Raw genomic sequence first — 17,058 nt, forward strand, 5'->3', positions numbered from 1 at the left:
GTGTACCTATATAGAAAGTCGAAAACTAAATCTGTATAAAAAATAAAAATTTGTCGACACGAACTGTCATTATCAAACAAATTTAGTTTTCAAGTTTCTATATACACTACGGCCCCAGTACAATAATTTGAACAATAATCTAATGATCTTCAGCGTTTTATTTTTAGGGAATGTGTTTTAGGGACTTGCAATACATAATATCTGTCTGTAACTCTGTACCTCTTTAAGTATAAGACCAAAGACAACTTTGTCTTTGATAATACTAAATAAGTAAGTAAATCAGATGTGTCGTTATAATAGTAGAGCCACAGTAATACCACCAATTTTCAGTACCTATTAATTATTATTTTATTCTTTTCAGTAGGAGTATTAGCAAAGTGGTTTCATCTTTGACCTTAACATCGTCCTTGCCTTCCCATTATCGGTAGGTATCGCTATTAAATATTAAAGGAACAAGTTCTAACGGAAAAGGAGAACGCGTATAATTCGCGAGTATAATAATAATAAGACTAGTTACTTTACTATAATAAGTTATCGAGTAAAGCGGATTGCTAATATACTCCTAAGGCACGACATAAAACCGCGGTTCATAAAGTTACTTTACACTCCAGAATGTACATTTTTTTTCAAAGTTTGGTAAGCGTAGATCACTGATCATCTTTCTATTTGATAAACAATGACAGATAGCTGATGTAATTTTTTGGGTATTTAAGGATTAAACTCTTCTTAAATAGTGTCCCAAATAGTGGACAAGATAACTTAAGCTAATAACAATGATTGTTAAACAATCAAGGTGAATCATCATTTTCTTTATTTTCAACATTTTTTTTATTTTCTCTATATTAAGGTTCTATAGATTAATATAAATATATTTTGTTTTTTATATAACTTCTGGTTATGCACTTCTTGCACTCATCATTTTTTTATTTATTGTTTTCTTTTCTTACTAGGGTTGCCTAGAAGAGATCGCTTGTTAGCGATAAGGCCGCCCGTTGCATCCCTTATAATTTATATATATATTGTGTTATTTGTGTTTCTTTCTAGCAACGAGGTGTGAATAAATAAATAAATAAATAAATAAATAAACATGGTGAGCAAGTTTAAATTTTTTATCAATTAATAATTCCTTATAATTGTCAATGTCAATAATTATTGTCAATGTTATTTTGAAGTTGACGCTTTTCTAAAATTTGTTATACTTAACCGGCTGTCAACAGCGAAATATAAATAAATAAAAGCTAATCGAATATTATTTTGATGATGAATGAAATCTGCAGATTTTGTTTGAATAAAGAATGCAGCCAAAGTATGAGTGAATTAACAAAAAATAGTCGATTGACCCAAATTTTATATAAATATTTTTTATTAGAGGTATGTATATATATTTTATTACTGTTTTTCGTGAGGTAAATATGTTAACAACTGCGGTACCCATCTTTTGGCATCTATAGGTTTGTTTAACATGAACTTTGTTTGTTTGATTTTTACACCGTAACTCTGCGCTTGACAATCGTTGAAATGTTTACTATCGTTCTATCGTTTAACTGCCTTTACAAGTCAGAACCACAGGAAGCTTCTTAACTATTTTCTTACAAAGAAGTAAACCAATATCTCAAGGCTCTGTATGGTAATAATTAGCCAACTTCCAAACAGACTTCTCCTACTTTGTCGAATGATTTGAAACATTTATTTTGGTATATGACCACTATGAAAATTAAATTTTGTTTTTAGGTTTCGCTAAACAGTAATTTGCCAAGACAAGTATGCACTGCTTGTACCATTAAAATTAATGACTTTGCATCATTTAGAGAAAAAATTATAGAGAATGAAAGGGTTTTACTTATGGAAGTATCAAGATTTAAAAAACAGCAAAGTAATTTAAATGAAACCTGTGATATAATAAGTGAAAATGAAAATTTGCCATCTGATACTAATGAATATGCAGCAGAAACCTCCAACAATATTATCAAAGCAGAAAAAACAAATGATACCATAGTAAAAATAGAATCAAATGATAAAATTAAAGATTTTCAACCTAATCTATGCTTAATGTGTTTTAAATCTTTTTCAACAAGAAATAAGCTATTTAAACATTATTTAGAAAAGAAACCAGATATTAAATTGGAAATAGAAAGTGGATTTATTGATGCACAATTCAAAAGCAATCAAGAGCAAAGGAGTTCTGAACATACTGTGTCATTTGTATGTAAAATATGTGGTAAGCCATATTACTTAATGTTCATCATATTTTCTTGGGTGATGTGTGTGAATACAATTTGTAATAATAAAATCCCATCAGTCCCTTAACAGATTATTCCCACAATCTTAGTTTATGAATTAAAATAGTTCATTGATATAAATGTTATTCATATAATTAAGAATATGTTTTTATTTAAATGTTACAGGTAAATTGTTCAGCGATGCATATGGCATTTTGAATCATGGCAAATCACATAGTACTAATAAATTCTCTTGCTCATTCAAATGTGGCTACAGTAGTGGGTATAGTCATGTACTTAAAAATCATGAGAAAACACACACAAAAGAATATAAGGTTAGTTGTCTGACCTCTCGTCACTAAATATGACTTCTTTGGCTTAGTTTGAAGTGGACATGTTTAAGTTTTTGAATAGGAAGGTTTCTTCACATCCTAATATTATGTAAAAATAAATCTGTTATAAAATGTACAAATATTTATAATGTGTTAGATATACTAGATTGTACTATTTTATTTTAAAAGATATAACAATATTTTTATCTGCAGTATACATGTGTGGACTGTGGAAAAGGCTTTCATGTGAAAACATGGTATGATCAACATCAAAATATACATAAAGGCATTAAGGATTATGTATGCAATATCTGCGGAGCTAGCTTTCACATGGATCGGTAATATTGATTTTATTTTGATAAATCATCATGATTTGATAACTTAGCTACCACTAATATTGTTATTTTCTGAGTTTGGCCAGTGGCTTAACATTAAAGGATTGTTTTTCTATCACACTTGTTCCTTAAAGGGGAAATACAAATGTCTTAAAACAAGAATAATTAAAATTATATGATTTAGATAATTATATTATTAAATATTGACAGACCAACTGTTGTGTAGATTTAATATTCATTACAATTTTTATTGTTAACATATATTTTTTTATTGTTGAATTGACAACTATAAAATAGCAATCAAGGATTATTTATAATAATCTACCAAAAACATTCAAAGATTAACTATAGTTTTTAATAATCAACTTAATGTTATTATTGATTATGTGCGTGAAACAATTATTTTAATAATGTGATAATATAATATAAATATGTATAAAGTAGGTATATAAAATAATACTATAAATTGACTAAAATAAATAATGTTATGACTCATAATGTAATTGTAAACAAAAATATTGTCACTATAATAAATAATATTACAGATATTTAACATCTCACAAAATATCTCTTCATCCAGAAGTGTGTACAAAGAAGCGTTATATATGTATGTATTGTTCTGTGGAATTTGGATCAAAGGGAAAATTTAATTTACATTTACAGGTATGATATTAAAAATGATTTAAAATATTTTAAGCTATAGAGGTTACTAGTTTTGTATTAATGAGTTTTGATTTCCATATTATTTATATGTCCAAATTTAATATGTTTTTGTGTTGCTTGAACTATTTAAATATTTCTGTGAAACTTTAAATTAAATTAGTTCTGTCTCTTTTAGTCTTGCAACCTCTATGGAGATGGGATTTGTGGGTTTTTCATCTATTTGACTGCATTATCTCGAGACTCAAACCTTAAACTTTTTCAGGATCATGGTATTAAAAATGAATTCCTATGCGATCAATGTGGTAAAGTTATGAAAGATAAGAAGGGGTTGACTGCCCATAGGCTTCAGCATTCTACACATAGACCTTTTGTTTGTGGGTAAGAAAAACATGTTTTATATGACTACATACATATCATACTCAAATATTATCCCATTCCAAAAATTTCATCTATCAAACTGATAACCGATTCTTATGAAATTGCTTCAAAAAACGTCCCCCCCATTTGCGTCTTTATCAGTTAGTGGATTGTAATTGTTTCTTGTAAGTTTTTTCTAATACTGTTGTTTTACTAATAAAATTCGGGGCTTAACTCCTAATCCGTATTTATGGAATATCCGTTAGACAAATTTCCTTACGTCCCGATTCTTGTCTTTGAATCGTATTTGATTGTCAGCAAACATCAACTTTATTTTTCATTTAATAGAGTTAAGTTTTCATTGGCAATTTATACATCATTATATTCAATATATTATGGTAATATTGAATTATAAAACTCACCAAGAGCAAAATTCTACAATTTCATTCATGTTTCAGGAAATGTGATAAATCATTTGCAAAGAAATATAATTGGAAAATTCACTTACGTAGTCATAGAAATGATTTAAGTGATAAGTTTGAATGCGACATTTGCATGAAGACATTTACACAACGAAGTGCTCTAAATAGACACAAAAAAAGGTAAATTAAAACATTTATGTTAACTTTAATTTTGAATGTTAGTTCATTTGTTTCTAGGATTGATCAATTTTCAATAATAATAGTAGTAGGGATACTATATTAACCCTTTGCACTCCAGTGACGCCAGATACATTTGAATCAGTCATATAAGAAGGAAAATTTGTTGAGCCCTAAAATATGGAGAAATTTGATTTTGTCGCTTCAACTAATGAAGCGAAACTAATAAAACGAACGAACCTAGGAGAGAATACAGTGGGAGGTATGACGGCGCAAAATAAGAATTATAAAGAGCAACAGTGAAGAAGTCGACTCAAGAAATCATCTCGGGTTGGCGGTTTGTGCAAGCAAAAAAAAACTGGAGTGCAAAGGGAATGTATTAAAGCAATATCAGCCGGACATTACTTACATTCCTTTAAAATTTTTAATTTTTCACAATGCAATGTAACTGTCATTACTGTCAGATGAATGAAATAATTTAAAATAAAACTATTTATAGGTAATTTTTTTAATTATTATGTACAGCCATATTATATTAACATTTTAAATTTATAAAAGGTTACGTCCTATGGACAAAAGTCTTATCAAATTATGACAGTTCATCGAAATCAGACCTGGCTGTATGGACTAAAGTCCTTTGCTTTTCCCATTAGGGATAGATTAATATCATTATAACTTTACTGAACAATTTAAATAAAGCAGGCATTTGTTTTTTTTTTTTAGCAAACATGACAAACAGCAGATACCAGAAGCACCAAAGACTGAAGTCTGATTTTTTAAAATAAAACTAAGAAGTTAACATTGTTTAATTAGCCTGTGTTATCTCAACATTTGTGTTAAACTGCATAGATTCGGCTAACAAAATTTAGTTAATGGTTTTTCGTCTTAACGAACATGGATTTTGTTCAATTAGAGAACATAATATTATGTAATGCAAGTCCGAGTCCCTAATACGTGGCTAGTAGCCTAAAATGAATGAATTTTAAAATAATTATGTTAAAGAATTATAAGTTTACAATACATAGTTTCAATCCGGAAAAAGTGTTTCCTTTAAAAGCCTAAAATGAATTGAAATAATTTAATTCATTTTACAAGTATAAAAATGGTTTTAAAAATACATTACTGCCAGTAATCCGTGACCCTATTCAAACAAATCTAATATTAAAGCAGTTAATTATTTCAATAAAAATAATTCTGACCTGTAGCTGTCAGATGTCACTTCACTTTTATTCTTGACATTGTCATTTTATTGTTTGTATTATGCCGAACTCTTAACCGATTTAATCTAAGATTTAAATAAATAAACATAACATTTAATGAATTATGAAGTAGTAATAATTTAAAAATAACTATCATGAATTCATCGAAACTGAAGTCGATTGTACGCTGTTTAGGGTGTTTTTGTGAAGAAAGTGTATCATCGTTCAAATTAAAAAGTGAAATTTTACGGGTCGTTTTTCAGGTAAAATAATAAACTAATTTTTTGCTAAAAAGGGAATGATGAATTGACTAGTGTACTATTATATAAAAACAATAATGATGAAACAGCAGCATCTTAATAGAGTCTAAGCCTCACAACTTACCCTAGCTGTTCCTAATGGCTATCATCTTTTTGCATTTTCGTCATTAGTCAACAATCAAGTACTGCCGTGTGACCCTGTTTAACTATATATTTTTCAGGAGGACAGTTTAAAACTTTGTTATATTTGTAAGAAATTAGCACGTAATGCAGATTTATTTGTGCAAACTGTTCAGACAAATCAATTAAGACTGCAGAGTTTAACAAATGTAAGTTACTATTGAAAAACATTATTTTTATTATGTTTATTATTTTATTTCTTTTCACATGCACTTTCCAGAAATTATTATTTATGTGTTTGTATTAAAAAAACAATGTTTTCAATTTATTTATTTTTATTCAGTTATTTTATTAACATAGGTGCAAGTAAATATATATTTGCAGACTTATGTTAAAGTTAATATAGATAGGCATTAAGGCACTGTCATCATCATATTTAATTTGTCTGAATCTGATGCATTTACAATTTTAATAATAGTCATTTCTTTGTTTTCTGTGACTTAATAGGTATGTAAAAAATTGCATTAAAAGGTTTTTATTTTTAGTTTTTTGAAGTGAAACTTCTAATGTGACTTCCAAAGGGTTTTGTTAAATCTTTAACTGAGTAGGGAGCATAAAAAGTGACTCAGCAAGAGTGAATGCTTTCTAATTTCATTTCCACATTGTGAAGTTTCACTTCTTCTGTGTATACTATCATACTCCACACACTATTTCTTTTTCTAGGGCCCTGATATCTCGGACCTTAAAATAGAATCCCACCCAATTCTTCAGTTGAAAACTAAAATTATAGATCTATATAGTCATGAAATAGAAGAACTCACACCAAGAATAGAACAAACCAGTAATATAGGAGTGAAGTGGGAGAAAAATGATGAGAGAGATGATGAAGTGTGTGATGAAATCCAGGACGGATCTGATAATAATGGAGGTTTGTGTAAAACATACTGTTTTAAAAATGTGACTAAAATCATAATCATACATTACTTCAATACATATTTATATGGACTAATTAACTTTCATATTCCAGTTAGATGGATACTCTTCATTCATGCCATATATTTGATTTGCTTGTTATGCATACTAACATTGGGTTTTGTGTTTTACATAGAATATTTAATTCATATATCAGTCACTTTTTCTTTCGAGAGCCTTTTTGTTTGTTGTGTATGTAATAGAAATTACTATTTACATTATTGTGCCTATTTTTGCCTTCTTTTTATTTGAGCACAGTTTTACTCATAATAATAACACACTTGTGTATTGTTTGAATATTTTGTATTTGTGATGTATCCTAATTGATAAACAATTAAAATAAACTTTGCCAACATTCTCAATCATCAGAACAGTAATTTTTTAACTAATAATTAGTTAAATACTATTTATTTTACAATTATACTTGGAAAACACATTCAAAACATAAGATTCAATTTTTTAATAATCTTATTTTTTTTAATAAAAAAAATTATATGAACCAGAAAATATGTTTATTTTCAGAATGTGATTTGCCGTTAGTAAAACAAGAAGATATTAAAGAAGTTAAAATTGAACTGAATGTGGATTTAGAGGATGAAGAAAATAAAAAATGTAAAAAAAAAGTCATAAAAAGGAAAATGGCTAAGAAAAAAGTAGAAACATTAAATGAAAACTCAGAGGATAGAACTGATGGTAAGTAAAAAAAAATTACCTACATTAATAATAAGCTCAAAAACGTACTATAATCATTAATCATCTTACTTAAATTTTTGCAACCAAAAGTTGCGGATTGCTTAATGATTGAATTTGATGATTTAATTTTTTTTATAAGTTAATGAATGGTCATCCACATGACTGGTATGTTAAATATTTTTTTACGTCAGTACTATATAATATATTATGTCAATATTCAGGGACAAATTAAACCTTTCTATATAATTGCTCAGAGTAAATTGATAATAGTTCCTCCAATATTTGCCAACTGTTTAATTATTTAAATCTTTTATTAAGTTAGTGAATGAAGTTAGGCCATCAACATGACTGGTATGGTAAAATATTTTTTTTATGTCAATATCCTGGGACAAATTTTTCCTATTTCTTTAAGTCATTAAGCAGAGCTCGGCCTTGTGCCTTGGCCTGAGTGCTCTTAAGGAACCCACCTAAAAAAAATATAAGGATATTGGACATATATTTCTATTACATTATTGAATATAAAAAATTACCTGTTTATTCAGAGACTTCAAACATAATTTTGGTGAATATAACAATGGAAGACTTTATGAGAGAACGTGAAGAAATGGCAAAGAAAAATCTTTACATGGCTGCCAAGTATAAATGCAAGGATTGTATAAAAGGATTTATATATAAGGAAATATATGATAAACATATGAAACTACATTTAAAGGTATAATTTTATAAAATAATTAAATATTATTAGTATAATCAAACACGTATATTTCGACAACATTTTCAATGTTAAATTAATTTGAAATTTGTTGTATTATTTATATTCTATACCAATAATAGGACATCCGACCGACTTTGTCCTGTACACACTTACATACATACAAAAAAATCTAATAACGTAAATCATTCCACACAAAAAATCATCAAAATCCGTCCCGCCGTTTAGGAGTTACTGTACGTTCTTACAACAAGTGCACAGAAGATACAAGATATAGATATATAACCGACATACCGGCTGGAACGCCATATGCCGGGCTGATTTGTTAATTTAAATCATACAGGGCTAACCTAATTTAATCCTGATTATATAGTACTCAAATACAGGCAAGTACATTCTTTATTACGTCAAATCCAATATTTGACAAAAGGAAGTCGTTTATTCTCAAGTCTAGTTGTTTGTCTTGTCTTGCGATCAGTAATGGTCAGGTATAAAAAACTAACGCAGGTAATATATTTTTTCAGAGTAATGGTAAATATATGTGTGAAATTTGCAAGCAAAGAATGGATTCAGTAGAAAAATTAGCGAGGCATAAGAAAAAGCATTTAATGTAAGGATTTGTTTATATTCTAATTTATAAAATTATTATTTTGATAAAGAAAAAGAAATCGATTTTAAGGGCGCCATAGGGCGTAAAAGTTCAATGAGGCTTAAGGGTCCTTTAAGAAAAGCGTACCAATTCTTAATAAAGGCTGTGCACTCACGAGCCTTCTGGCATTGAGTCAACATCAGGTGAGCCTCCCGCTTTTTTGCTGTTCTGGAAAAAAATCTAAACTTAACGTCTGTAGCAAAAATGACGTATGTCAGATGTTTAAATGACATATGTCAGATCCTTGAATGACGTATGTCAGATGATTGAAACTGAACCAGTTTCCATCAGTTTTATTCAAAACAGTTTGGTTACCTTTGGGTCTTGCCTCTGGTTTCTTGATAAATAGGTGATCAGCCTTCTGTGCCTGATACTGCATTTTTGGGACGATTTATCACGATGTTCTTCAACGTTAGAAATAATAATTTCTTTTCAGAGCGCATCATTTTCTTTTGCGAACTAGCGAACTGTGGAGATTTTCCCTACTCCTACTCCAAAGGTCGACAACACACTCACCAATATAGGTGTCCATTGGCTGCGATGACTACGAATTTTGGGAGTCCTTTAGGCTCATTTGCCGTATTATATAAAAAAATACACATATACATACATAATTACATATCTTAATTTCAGACGTTATAAATGTCAGGAATGCGGAATAGTAAGGAATAATCATAGCACAATAAAGGATCATTATACATCAGTTCATAATAAGCAAAACGTTCTCTTCCAATGTCCGGACTGTTCTAGAGAGTTCTTGTGAGTATTTAATTTCACAAATCAATGATTTTCATATATTTTATGAAAACTATATGTATATATTATAGAAACGGCTTCAAATAATAATTAGAAATACTTCAGTGACCAGCTGATTTGGTCCTTCAAGAAAAGTGTACTAATTCTTAAAAGGCCGGCAACTTACTCGAGAGCCCTCAGGCACACAACATCTAGTGAGGCTGCCATGTGCTATATAAAATAAATAATAATGAATTGTTTGTATTATAAAATAACTTTTTCAATAAAATACATATTATTTACATCACGTTTCGAGTGATTTTCACCAATGGTAATTATTTCATAGAAATGGTTAGATCATATTATCAATGAACAAAAGTACCCATAAATTTGTATTCCTGTACTTTTAAGTATATTTTAAATTTGAAATATATTTTGTGTATATCTAGAACCAGTGGGGCAGTTCGCAGACACAAACATTACAGACATAAAAGGAATAGGATTACCTGCGATATTTGCTTAAAGTCATACGTCACCAAATACTATTTGAGGAAACACATTCAATTGTAAGTATTTCACTCATGTTGAATTTTGTTTTTTAGGAAAAGAAAAAGAAGACTTTTTGTTTGAAGTATCTCTTTTAGTTAGTGTTTATTTACAAAGCCTTAAGTTAGTTTAGTCTAAGTTTTTGCAGCTAATTATTAAAGTTTAGGTGTGATGATAACGGTTAAAAAAAAAAAAGGGTTAAAAAAAATAGGTTAAATAATGTCATTATTTTAAGTAATTAAGTTTGTTATGTGAAAGTGTTTCCAAATCTTACACCTATTATTATTATTTATTTTAATTTATTGACAACATAATATACAACACAATTGAACATAGTTAAATGAAAAGCAGAGATCTCTTCCAGGCAACCACTGTGAGTGAAGGAAAAAATGTATTGAATTACATAGGGTTTAAGTAGTATTTAACGATTAAAATACACTTTATATAGAAAATAGGCCGATAATGTTTCTATGTTTAGAATATATTAACCTACGGAGATTTATACTGTTTGTCACATCAACGTTGGGCCAAATAAGACACAAAAAGAAAATTAACAGATATTTAGTTATTAATTCCAACCTTTTCCAAGGCTTTTTGGTGTCGATGCCTTTTTTAAGAGCAGAGTTGGCTTAGTGGCTTTAGCGTTGGACTCTCATCACTGGGGTCGTAGGTTTGATCCCCGGCTTTCTACCAATTATGTCTTTGTGCCCATATGCTCGAACGGTGAAGGAAAACTAAGAAAAACCTTGCCTTTAAAGAAGTATTGTGTCAGGCACAGGTGGCAAATCACCTACTTGATCTACTTGACTAAATCATGAAACAGATACAGAAATCTGAGGCCCAGAGCTAAAATTGTTATAACGCCTGGATATTTTTCTTTTGTAGATATATTTAAATGTATGCTTTTATGAATAGTAAAATTCTTTCAGACAACATTCGGGAGATAATTCCTTTAGTAAATGGCAGGAATCTCGGTGCAATTACAAGTGTGATGAATGTGGTAAGGCGTTCTCGGCCCCGTCCCAACTTAAAAACCACATGATAAAGCACTCTGACACAAGGAGCTTTTACTGCGTTGAGTGTAATAAGTATGTATTGTTTTATTATGTAAATCCAATATGTAGTGAAAACTGTAGGAAACTTTTTTTTAATTAAAAAAAACATTTTTTGACGTTTGTTCGTTTTTAAAAACACAATAAAACATTTTAAATTATCTTAATAAAGGTTGCTAACTCTTTATCATATTGTATTTTGTAGGTAAGTATAACTAAATAAATTAAATTCAAATAACTCGGACAATAGGCTGTATTTTACCCACGTTCCCGTATATGTTTAAATGCGAATTACAGACAGACATAAAATACACACACATAATAACACAAAATAATAATCAAAGAAAACAAAATATTACACAATAAAAAAAAAATAGAATTAAATTTCTTTTCTCATTCGGCTCGTTTCAAATGTGTGAGTGCTGTGATTGTAACGCGTATACATGAATACACGCACGTTTTTTGACATATCTAGTATTTGTATTGATGTAATCCTATTGATAAATAAATAATTACTGGAACATTATTGTTTGATACTAATCTTGATATTTATCAACTATATAATTAAGAATTATATTAGTCCGTAAAACTTCCAAGCCTATTTTCTTTTCGACACAGACTATACTATCGATATATCTGATACTATTATCTGTTTTATCGACAAGTACTAAAACAGATTATAGTATTCAACTAAAATGTAACAAGTACTAACTGTCGAATAAAAATAAATTTTATTGTTTATTTATATATTTATATGGTTTTCAGAACGTTCAAAACCGAGATATCTTTAAATCAACATTTGAAAACGCTGCCACACGTCGAATACTCTGAATTACCGTGAGTAAAACTAATCCAGTGGCTTTAACCCTTTGTCTTAGCCTTGCATCTGTATCTTTGATATGATCTATGGTTGTTATTCATAGACAAGTAGATCATCCTTCTGTCTGACACATGACATCCAGTTTTGGTTCTTTCGGTTTCGCACGTTTTCTTGTGGGCGTGTGATAAATGCACACATAGACAAGTCTATGTGCACAGCCGAGAATTGGGGGGCGCATTTGATTCCAAAAACGGCGGTTTGACGGCATGTTGCAGTTTTTCTGTTAGGAAAAATGAATTGATCATGAAATAGATACAGAAATTAGAGGTGTAACTGAAAGGGTGTAGTGCCAGTTGTTATATGTTGCCATATACACATATATAAGAAAGTAATAGTAATATATAACTATAGTTTTATTTTTAGTTGGTAACTATTTTAGTAAACCCCGTTACCTACTCTCAATTTGGGGGCAAAATTTTTCAAAAATTTCAAATTTCCGTAATAAGAATCGATAAAAAACTACAAAAACTAACTAACTATGAAAAACTGTAGATTATGTTGACTAATATTATATTATTATGTACATTAATACTGTTCCAATCATACCATCTCCACGTCTACTTTTAATTAGTTCAATTATTGCATTCATATCCCTGCAAAATTGACGCTATACATAACTATCAAGTAAAAGATTGGCCATACTTTATAATCTAAGTACAGCACAGATCACATCATAAATCATATCAAATCAATAGGTTATATTAATGATTGATAAAATAATTTTTTTATGTCAGAAATTAAAAGACATGAAAAAGGTTCAAGGTTCGACTTACAAAGTAAACTTTCTCCTAAACTGAGCGTTAGATAACGGGGTCTAAATATTAGTCATGATCTTAATGAGTTTTTTTTTGTATTGTGCTGTGTGTGAAATTTTTATGTTCTCATACATTATGTGTGTGTGTATGGAAACTTTGTGAAACAATATTTTTAGCATACTTATAAATAAATATGTCAAGCGAATCGTCATTTCACAGGCTCCAATGTGACCAATGCGACAAGCGATTTCGTGCTAAAAGAGATTTAGCCAATCACATGAACAGAATACATCTTGGGACAAAACCTTATCAGTGCGACAAATGTGAAAAGGTATGTGTTATTGGCTGTTAAAGCAAAAATGCTAAGAAACGTACAAATAGTTTTATGTTCTTTTTCTAGGCTTGCTTGAAATACATCGATCCTTAGCGATAAGTTCGCAGTCCTCTAATTTTGTTGTTTTTTAATGTACTATTAAGGTAACGAATCGTTACTATATTTAACGGTTATAAACGCGAAATTATGTAATTCGTTTTGAGTTATCGAGCTAGCGAGAGACCGCTACATCAAGTCGATAGTTTGGTGTTTATAATTTAATTATTTAACTTTTTATTTTAACAACCTAAAAAAATATAATAATGTATAGCAATTGACAATGTACTAATAATTTGCTACTAGGACTGCCACATCAAGTTGACAATCCATCAAGGTGCAGTTTGTCAACTTGATGTTTTGATGAATGCGGTTTCTCATTGATCACGATTTAAAAGCACCCGACGAGTGATATAAATAATAATTAATTTAATTATTGCATGCATAAATTAAACTATAAATACAATTTAAATTTTATATTTTAAATTAAATTCTATTATCGAACTTGGGTTTTAATAGAGGACGTCCAAAGTATATAGTTAAAAAGATAAATACAAATATAGATAGAGCCAGTAATATTATGGTTTAATTATCATATATGATAAACATTAAACTATAAATAAGATGACATTTAAGCCTTTGTCTATGTATTCCTTTTTGTAGGGTTATGCGGACCAATGGAGTTTGACTGAGCATATTAGGTATAAACACGAAGGTGTAGTAAAGCCTAGGAAATACCCATGTACTATATGTGATAAAGTATTTAAGGTAAGTTTTAATATTGGACTAAGTCAACGGTATTTCTGAGTTGAGACTTGACTCTGGCCTTAAATTGATTGACAAATTCAAACGGGCAAGAGTCTCACCTGATGTTAGTGTGCCCACTGCCCATAGATGCCCATGCCATGCCCATTGCCAGATTGCTCGAGTCTGTGGGTAAAATTTAGATCTATGATTCCGTATGTCAAAAACAAATTGAATTTATATTAACAGTTATGTTTGGGTTAATTCTCGACCCTGAAGAAAATATTTTGTGTCTAAATTTATCATGTCCACATAAATAAATACTTTTTTATTTATGTTTTCCTTTTATGTAATGCAACAAAGTGTTAATAAATAAATAGTTACAATAGTTCTATTATTTGCTTGTGCCTATAGTAGTTAGTTAAGTTCTTGTTTGCTTTTTTTTTATTCGTCTGTAAATTTTATTTCCCATCTGTGCACACATAGATTCATACGGTGGAGGACAACAACGTTAAGAAATTGACATGCCTTAGAATCAAAAAAGTTGTGTGTGTCAGGCACAGAAGCTTGATCACTTGCTTAAGCAATTGTCAATAAACAGATAATCTGAGGCCCAGACCTAAAGGCTCCATTGGTATATCGCGAGTTAACAATCTACATTATTGTACACATTGAAAAGGTCTACAGAAAAGTCCGTGATGGTATATGTCTATCTCTTATGGATAACCCACATTTTTATATACAACGTTCACAGATTTTCTGTAGTGTATTTAGTATCAGCATTGCACCCGTGCGAAGCCGGGGCGGGTCGCTAGTAAATTAATACAACTTTGAATAATAACGGAACTTTGCTTTTCAGACAAACAGCACATGCAAAATGCATATACGGACGCACACAGGTGAACGGCCATACAAATGTACGAAATGTCCGGCGTCTTTTTCACAATCAGGAATATTAAATACGCATGTAAAATTAGTGCATCTAAAGCTGACTAGAGATGGAAGACCTAAAGTCAGTGCAATTGATAAATCAAGATATGATTATAACTGAATATCATTGCTTCATCATTATAATGTGGTAATAATGATTTATTTGTTAGATTTACAGACTCGTTTTTAGTAAATTTTGTTTATCATTATATTACCTATTAGATCAATTTACTTTTAAAAACTGGTAATTCAATTTTTATTTGTATGATTGTTGATTTGTGTATATTATAGACTGGCAAGGATTATTCGGTTAATATTCGGTATTCGGCTGTTTTTATTATATTCGGCCGAATACCAAATATCTACATATTATTCAGCAGAATACCGGATATTTAAATAATTTGTCATAGAGAAATAATTCATATTTTCATTTCCGTTACAATGATTTAAGTAGTCATTGGTACATAGCACTGGTACATAATCATCTTCTGAATTGAAAAAAATGAGGATTCTGTGTATTTAAAATATTGTGATAAGTGTAAGGTTTCTCATTTATTTTATAATCATTTATTAAGTATTCATACAGTGCGTTATAATCATATGGAACATGGTGTAATGGTTGCAGCTCCTTATTAAAACGAGTGGCGGAGAGTTTATTGCCAGTTCTTCTCTTCCATTCTACGCCCTTGAAAAGAAAAAAAGAAAAAAAGCATTTAAATACATTAAATTTGTTTATTTTGACATTCATAAGTGTACATTATGTAACCAACATGAATAAATGATTTTGATGGATTTGATTGATTAATTTACAGAACAAAACAAAGGACCGCGAAACATTCATGTCTGTACATGTTTTTGGCGCTAAAATCCAGGCGAATACTTTTGCCTAATATTCGGCTATTCGGTCAGGGGCCTCGCCGAATATTCGGTATTCGGTATACTGCTGAATATACTATTCGTTGCAAGTCTAATAATATATTACCGACATTTGTATCACAATATTATTAGTAAATATATTTATTACCAAACATTGTTTTATTATTATGATTGTAAAAAGAGATCTCACTGAAAAGACTACGGCATGAATGGTTTAATAGGTATGAAGCTACAGGATAAGTGATCTTAACCCTTAATAACCTAGAGTTTCAATTTTGATACTAATATTTTAAACCGAATATTCACATTACTATTAGTTTTTTTTTATATGTTGGCTGTATGTATTTTACTGTTGTATAGTATTCTATCCAACGAAATTAAAAAAAAAAACAAATGTCATTATTGTTTTATTTTATCTGTGACATATTACTTGCGCGGCAAAGTGAACAAGTAAACACATTTTACTAAAAGTTTTGTTGAATATAAATTTGATATATTTTCTTTTTCTGAAGAATATAAATACTTTTGAGGTAAGTGAATACATTATTTTCGCTATGATATAATTATTTTTAGCAAATGCATGTTTTACTTGAAGAAATTAGTGCTTTTTTTTTGGTATCAATATTGATACTTCAGGCATTCCGCCCTACATAAAACCTACCTACTAACTCTTTAGCTATAAAACTTTTTGAACTTTCGTTTCATATTTTTTCTGCATAGCTTGGTGTGGGGATTACTTTTGTTTTTATTTATTATAGAAATTTATCCAAAATGCGGCCAGAAGAGATTGAGAACATATTGAAGCGGTTAGAAAATGGTGAAATTTCGGAAGACGATTCCACCGACAATGAAGATGACATAGACTATTATTCGAGCCAAAGAGATCGTCTGATGGAGCTAGATGATGAAGAGGATGTAGGTAATTTTCCCACTGACCCAAACTTGGATGCAGATCCGCCTGCAGCAAACGTAGATACCGACATGCAACATAATTTAGAGACTGTTGAACGAAACCCAACTCCTACAACCAGCAGCCAGAACAACCTGCAAACTGCACCTT

At 29.8% G+C, this 17,058-nt stretch overlaps 2 protein-coding genes across 3 annotated transcripts; both read left to right on the forward strand.

Annotated features, from left to right (window-relative positions):
- The first annotated feature begins 1,213 nt into the window (after positions 1–1,213).
- LOC110999743 (zinc finger protein OZF) lies at positions 1,214–5,560 on the forward strand. Of its 2 annotated transcripts, none has more exons than XM_022268958.2 (8): positions 1,214–1,371; positions 1,732–2,218; positions 2,406–2,554; positions 2,765–2,889; positions 3,432–3,549; positions 3,812–3,927; positions 4,365–4,508; positions 5,229–5,560. In XM_022268958.2, exons 1-8 carry the CDS (start codon positions 1,258–1,260, stop codon positions 5,275–5,277), a joined length of 1,302 nt encoding a protein of 433 aa, XP_022124650.2. In that variant the 5' UTR covers positions 1,214–1,257; the 3' UTR covers positions 5,278–5,560. The 2 variants fall into 2 exon arrangements, with proteins under 2 accessions (XP_022124650.2, XP_045488164.1); XM_045632208.1 differs by lacking the exon at positions 1,214–1,371 and adding an exon at positions 1,525–1,627.
- A 213-nt stretch (positions 5,561–5,773) lies between these two features.
- Positions 5,774–15,709, forward strand: LOC110999754 (zinc finger protein 492). The gene is made up of 13 exons (XM_022268973.2): positions 5,774–5,967; positions 6,186–6,293; positions 6,808–7,012; positions 7,579–7,749; positions 8,292–8,461; positions 8,986–9,071; positions 9,744–9,869; positions 10,295–10,411; positions 11,321–11,479; positions 12,209–12,280; positions 13,298–13,409; positions 14,112–14,216; positions 15,052–15,709. The coding sequence occupies exons 1-13, from the start codon at positions 5,860–5,862 to the stop codon at positions 15,241–15,243; spliced, it is 1,731 nt and encodes a 576-aa protein (XP_022124665.2). The 5' UTR covers positions 5,774–5,859; the 3' UTR covers positions 15,244–15,709.
- Positions 15,710–17,058: the final 1,349 nt, after the last annotated feature.

The sequence above is a fragment of the Pieris rapae genome, chromosome 18, assembly GCF_905147795.1.
Source record: "Pieris rapae chromosome 18, ilPieRapa1.1, whole genome shotgun sequence".
Taxonomy (NCBI): domain Eukaryota; kingdom Metazoa; phylum Arthropoda; class Insecta; order Lepidoptera; family Pieridae; genus Pieris; species Pieris rapae.

Excerpts from the sequence above, each read along its gene's own strand:
- LOC110999743 (XM_022268958.2), top strand. The coding sequence starts at position 1,258 with ATGATGAATGAAATCTGCAGATTTTGTTTGAATAAAGAATGCAGCCAA. Across the intron at positions 1,372-1,731 it reads ATAAATATTTTTTATTAGAG|GTTTCGCTAAACAGTAATTT; the intron begins GTATGTATATAT and ends TTTTGTTTTTAG. Across the intron at positions 2,219-2,405 it reads ATTTGTATGTAAAATATGTG|GTAAATTGTTCAGCGATGCA; the intron begins GTAAGCCATATT and ends TAAATGTTACAG.
- LOC110999754 (XM_022268973.2), top strand. The coding sequence starts at position 5,860 with ATGAATTCATCGAAACTGAAGTCGATTGTACGCTGTTTAGGGTGTTTT. Across the intron at positions 5,968-6,185 it reads TTTTACGGGTCGTTTTTCAG|GAGGACAGTTTAAAACTTTG; the intron begins GTAAAATAATAA and ends TATATTTTTCAG. Across the intron at positions 8,462-8,985 it reads ATATGAAACTACATTTAAAG|AGTAATGGTAAATATATGTG; the intron begins GTATAATTTTAT and ends ATATTTTTTCAG.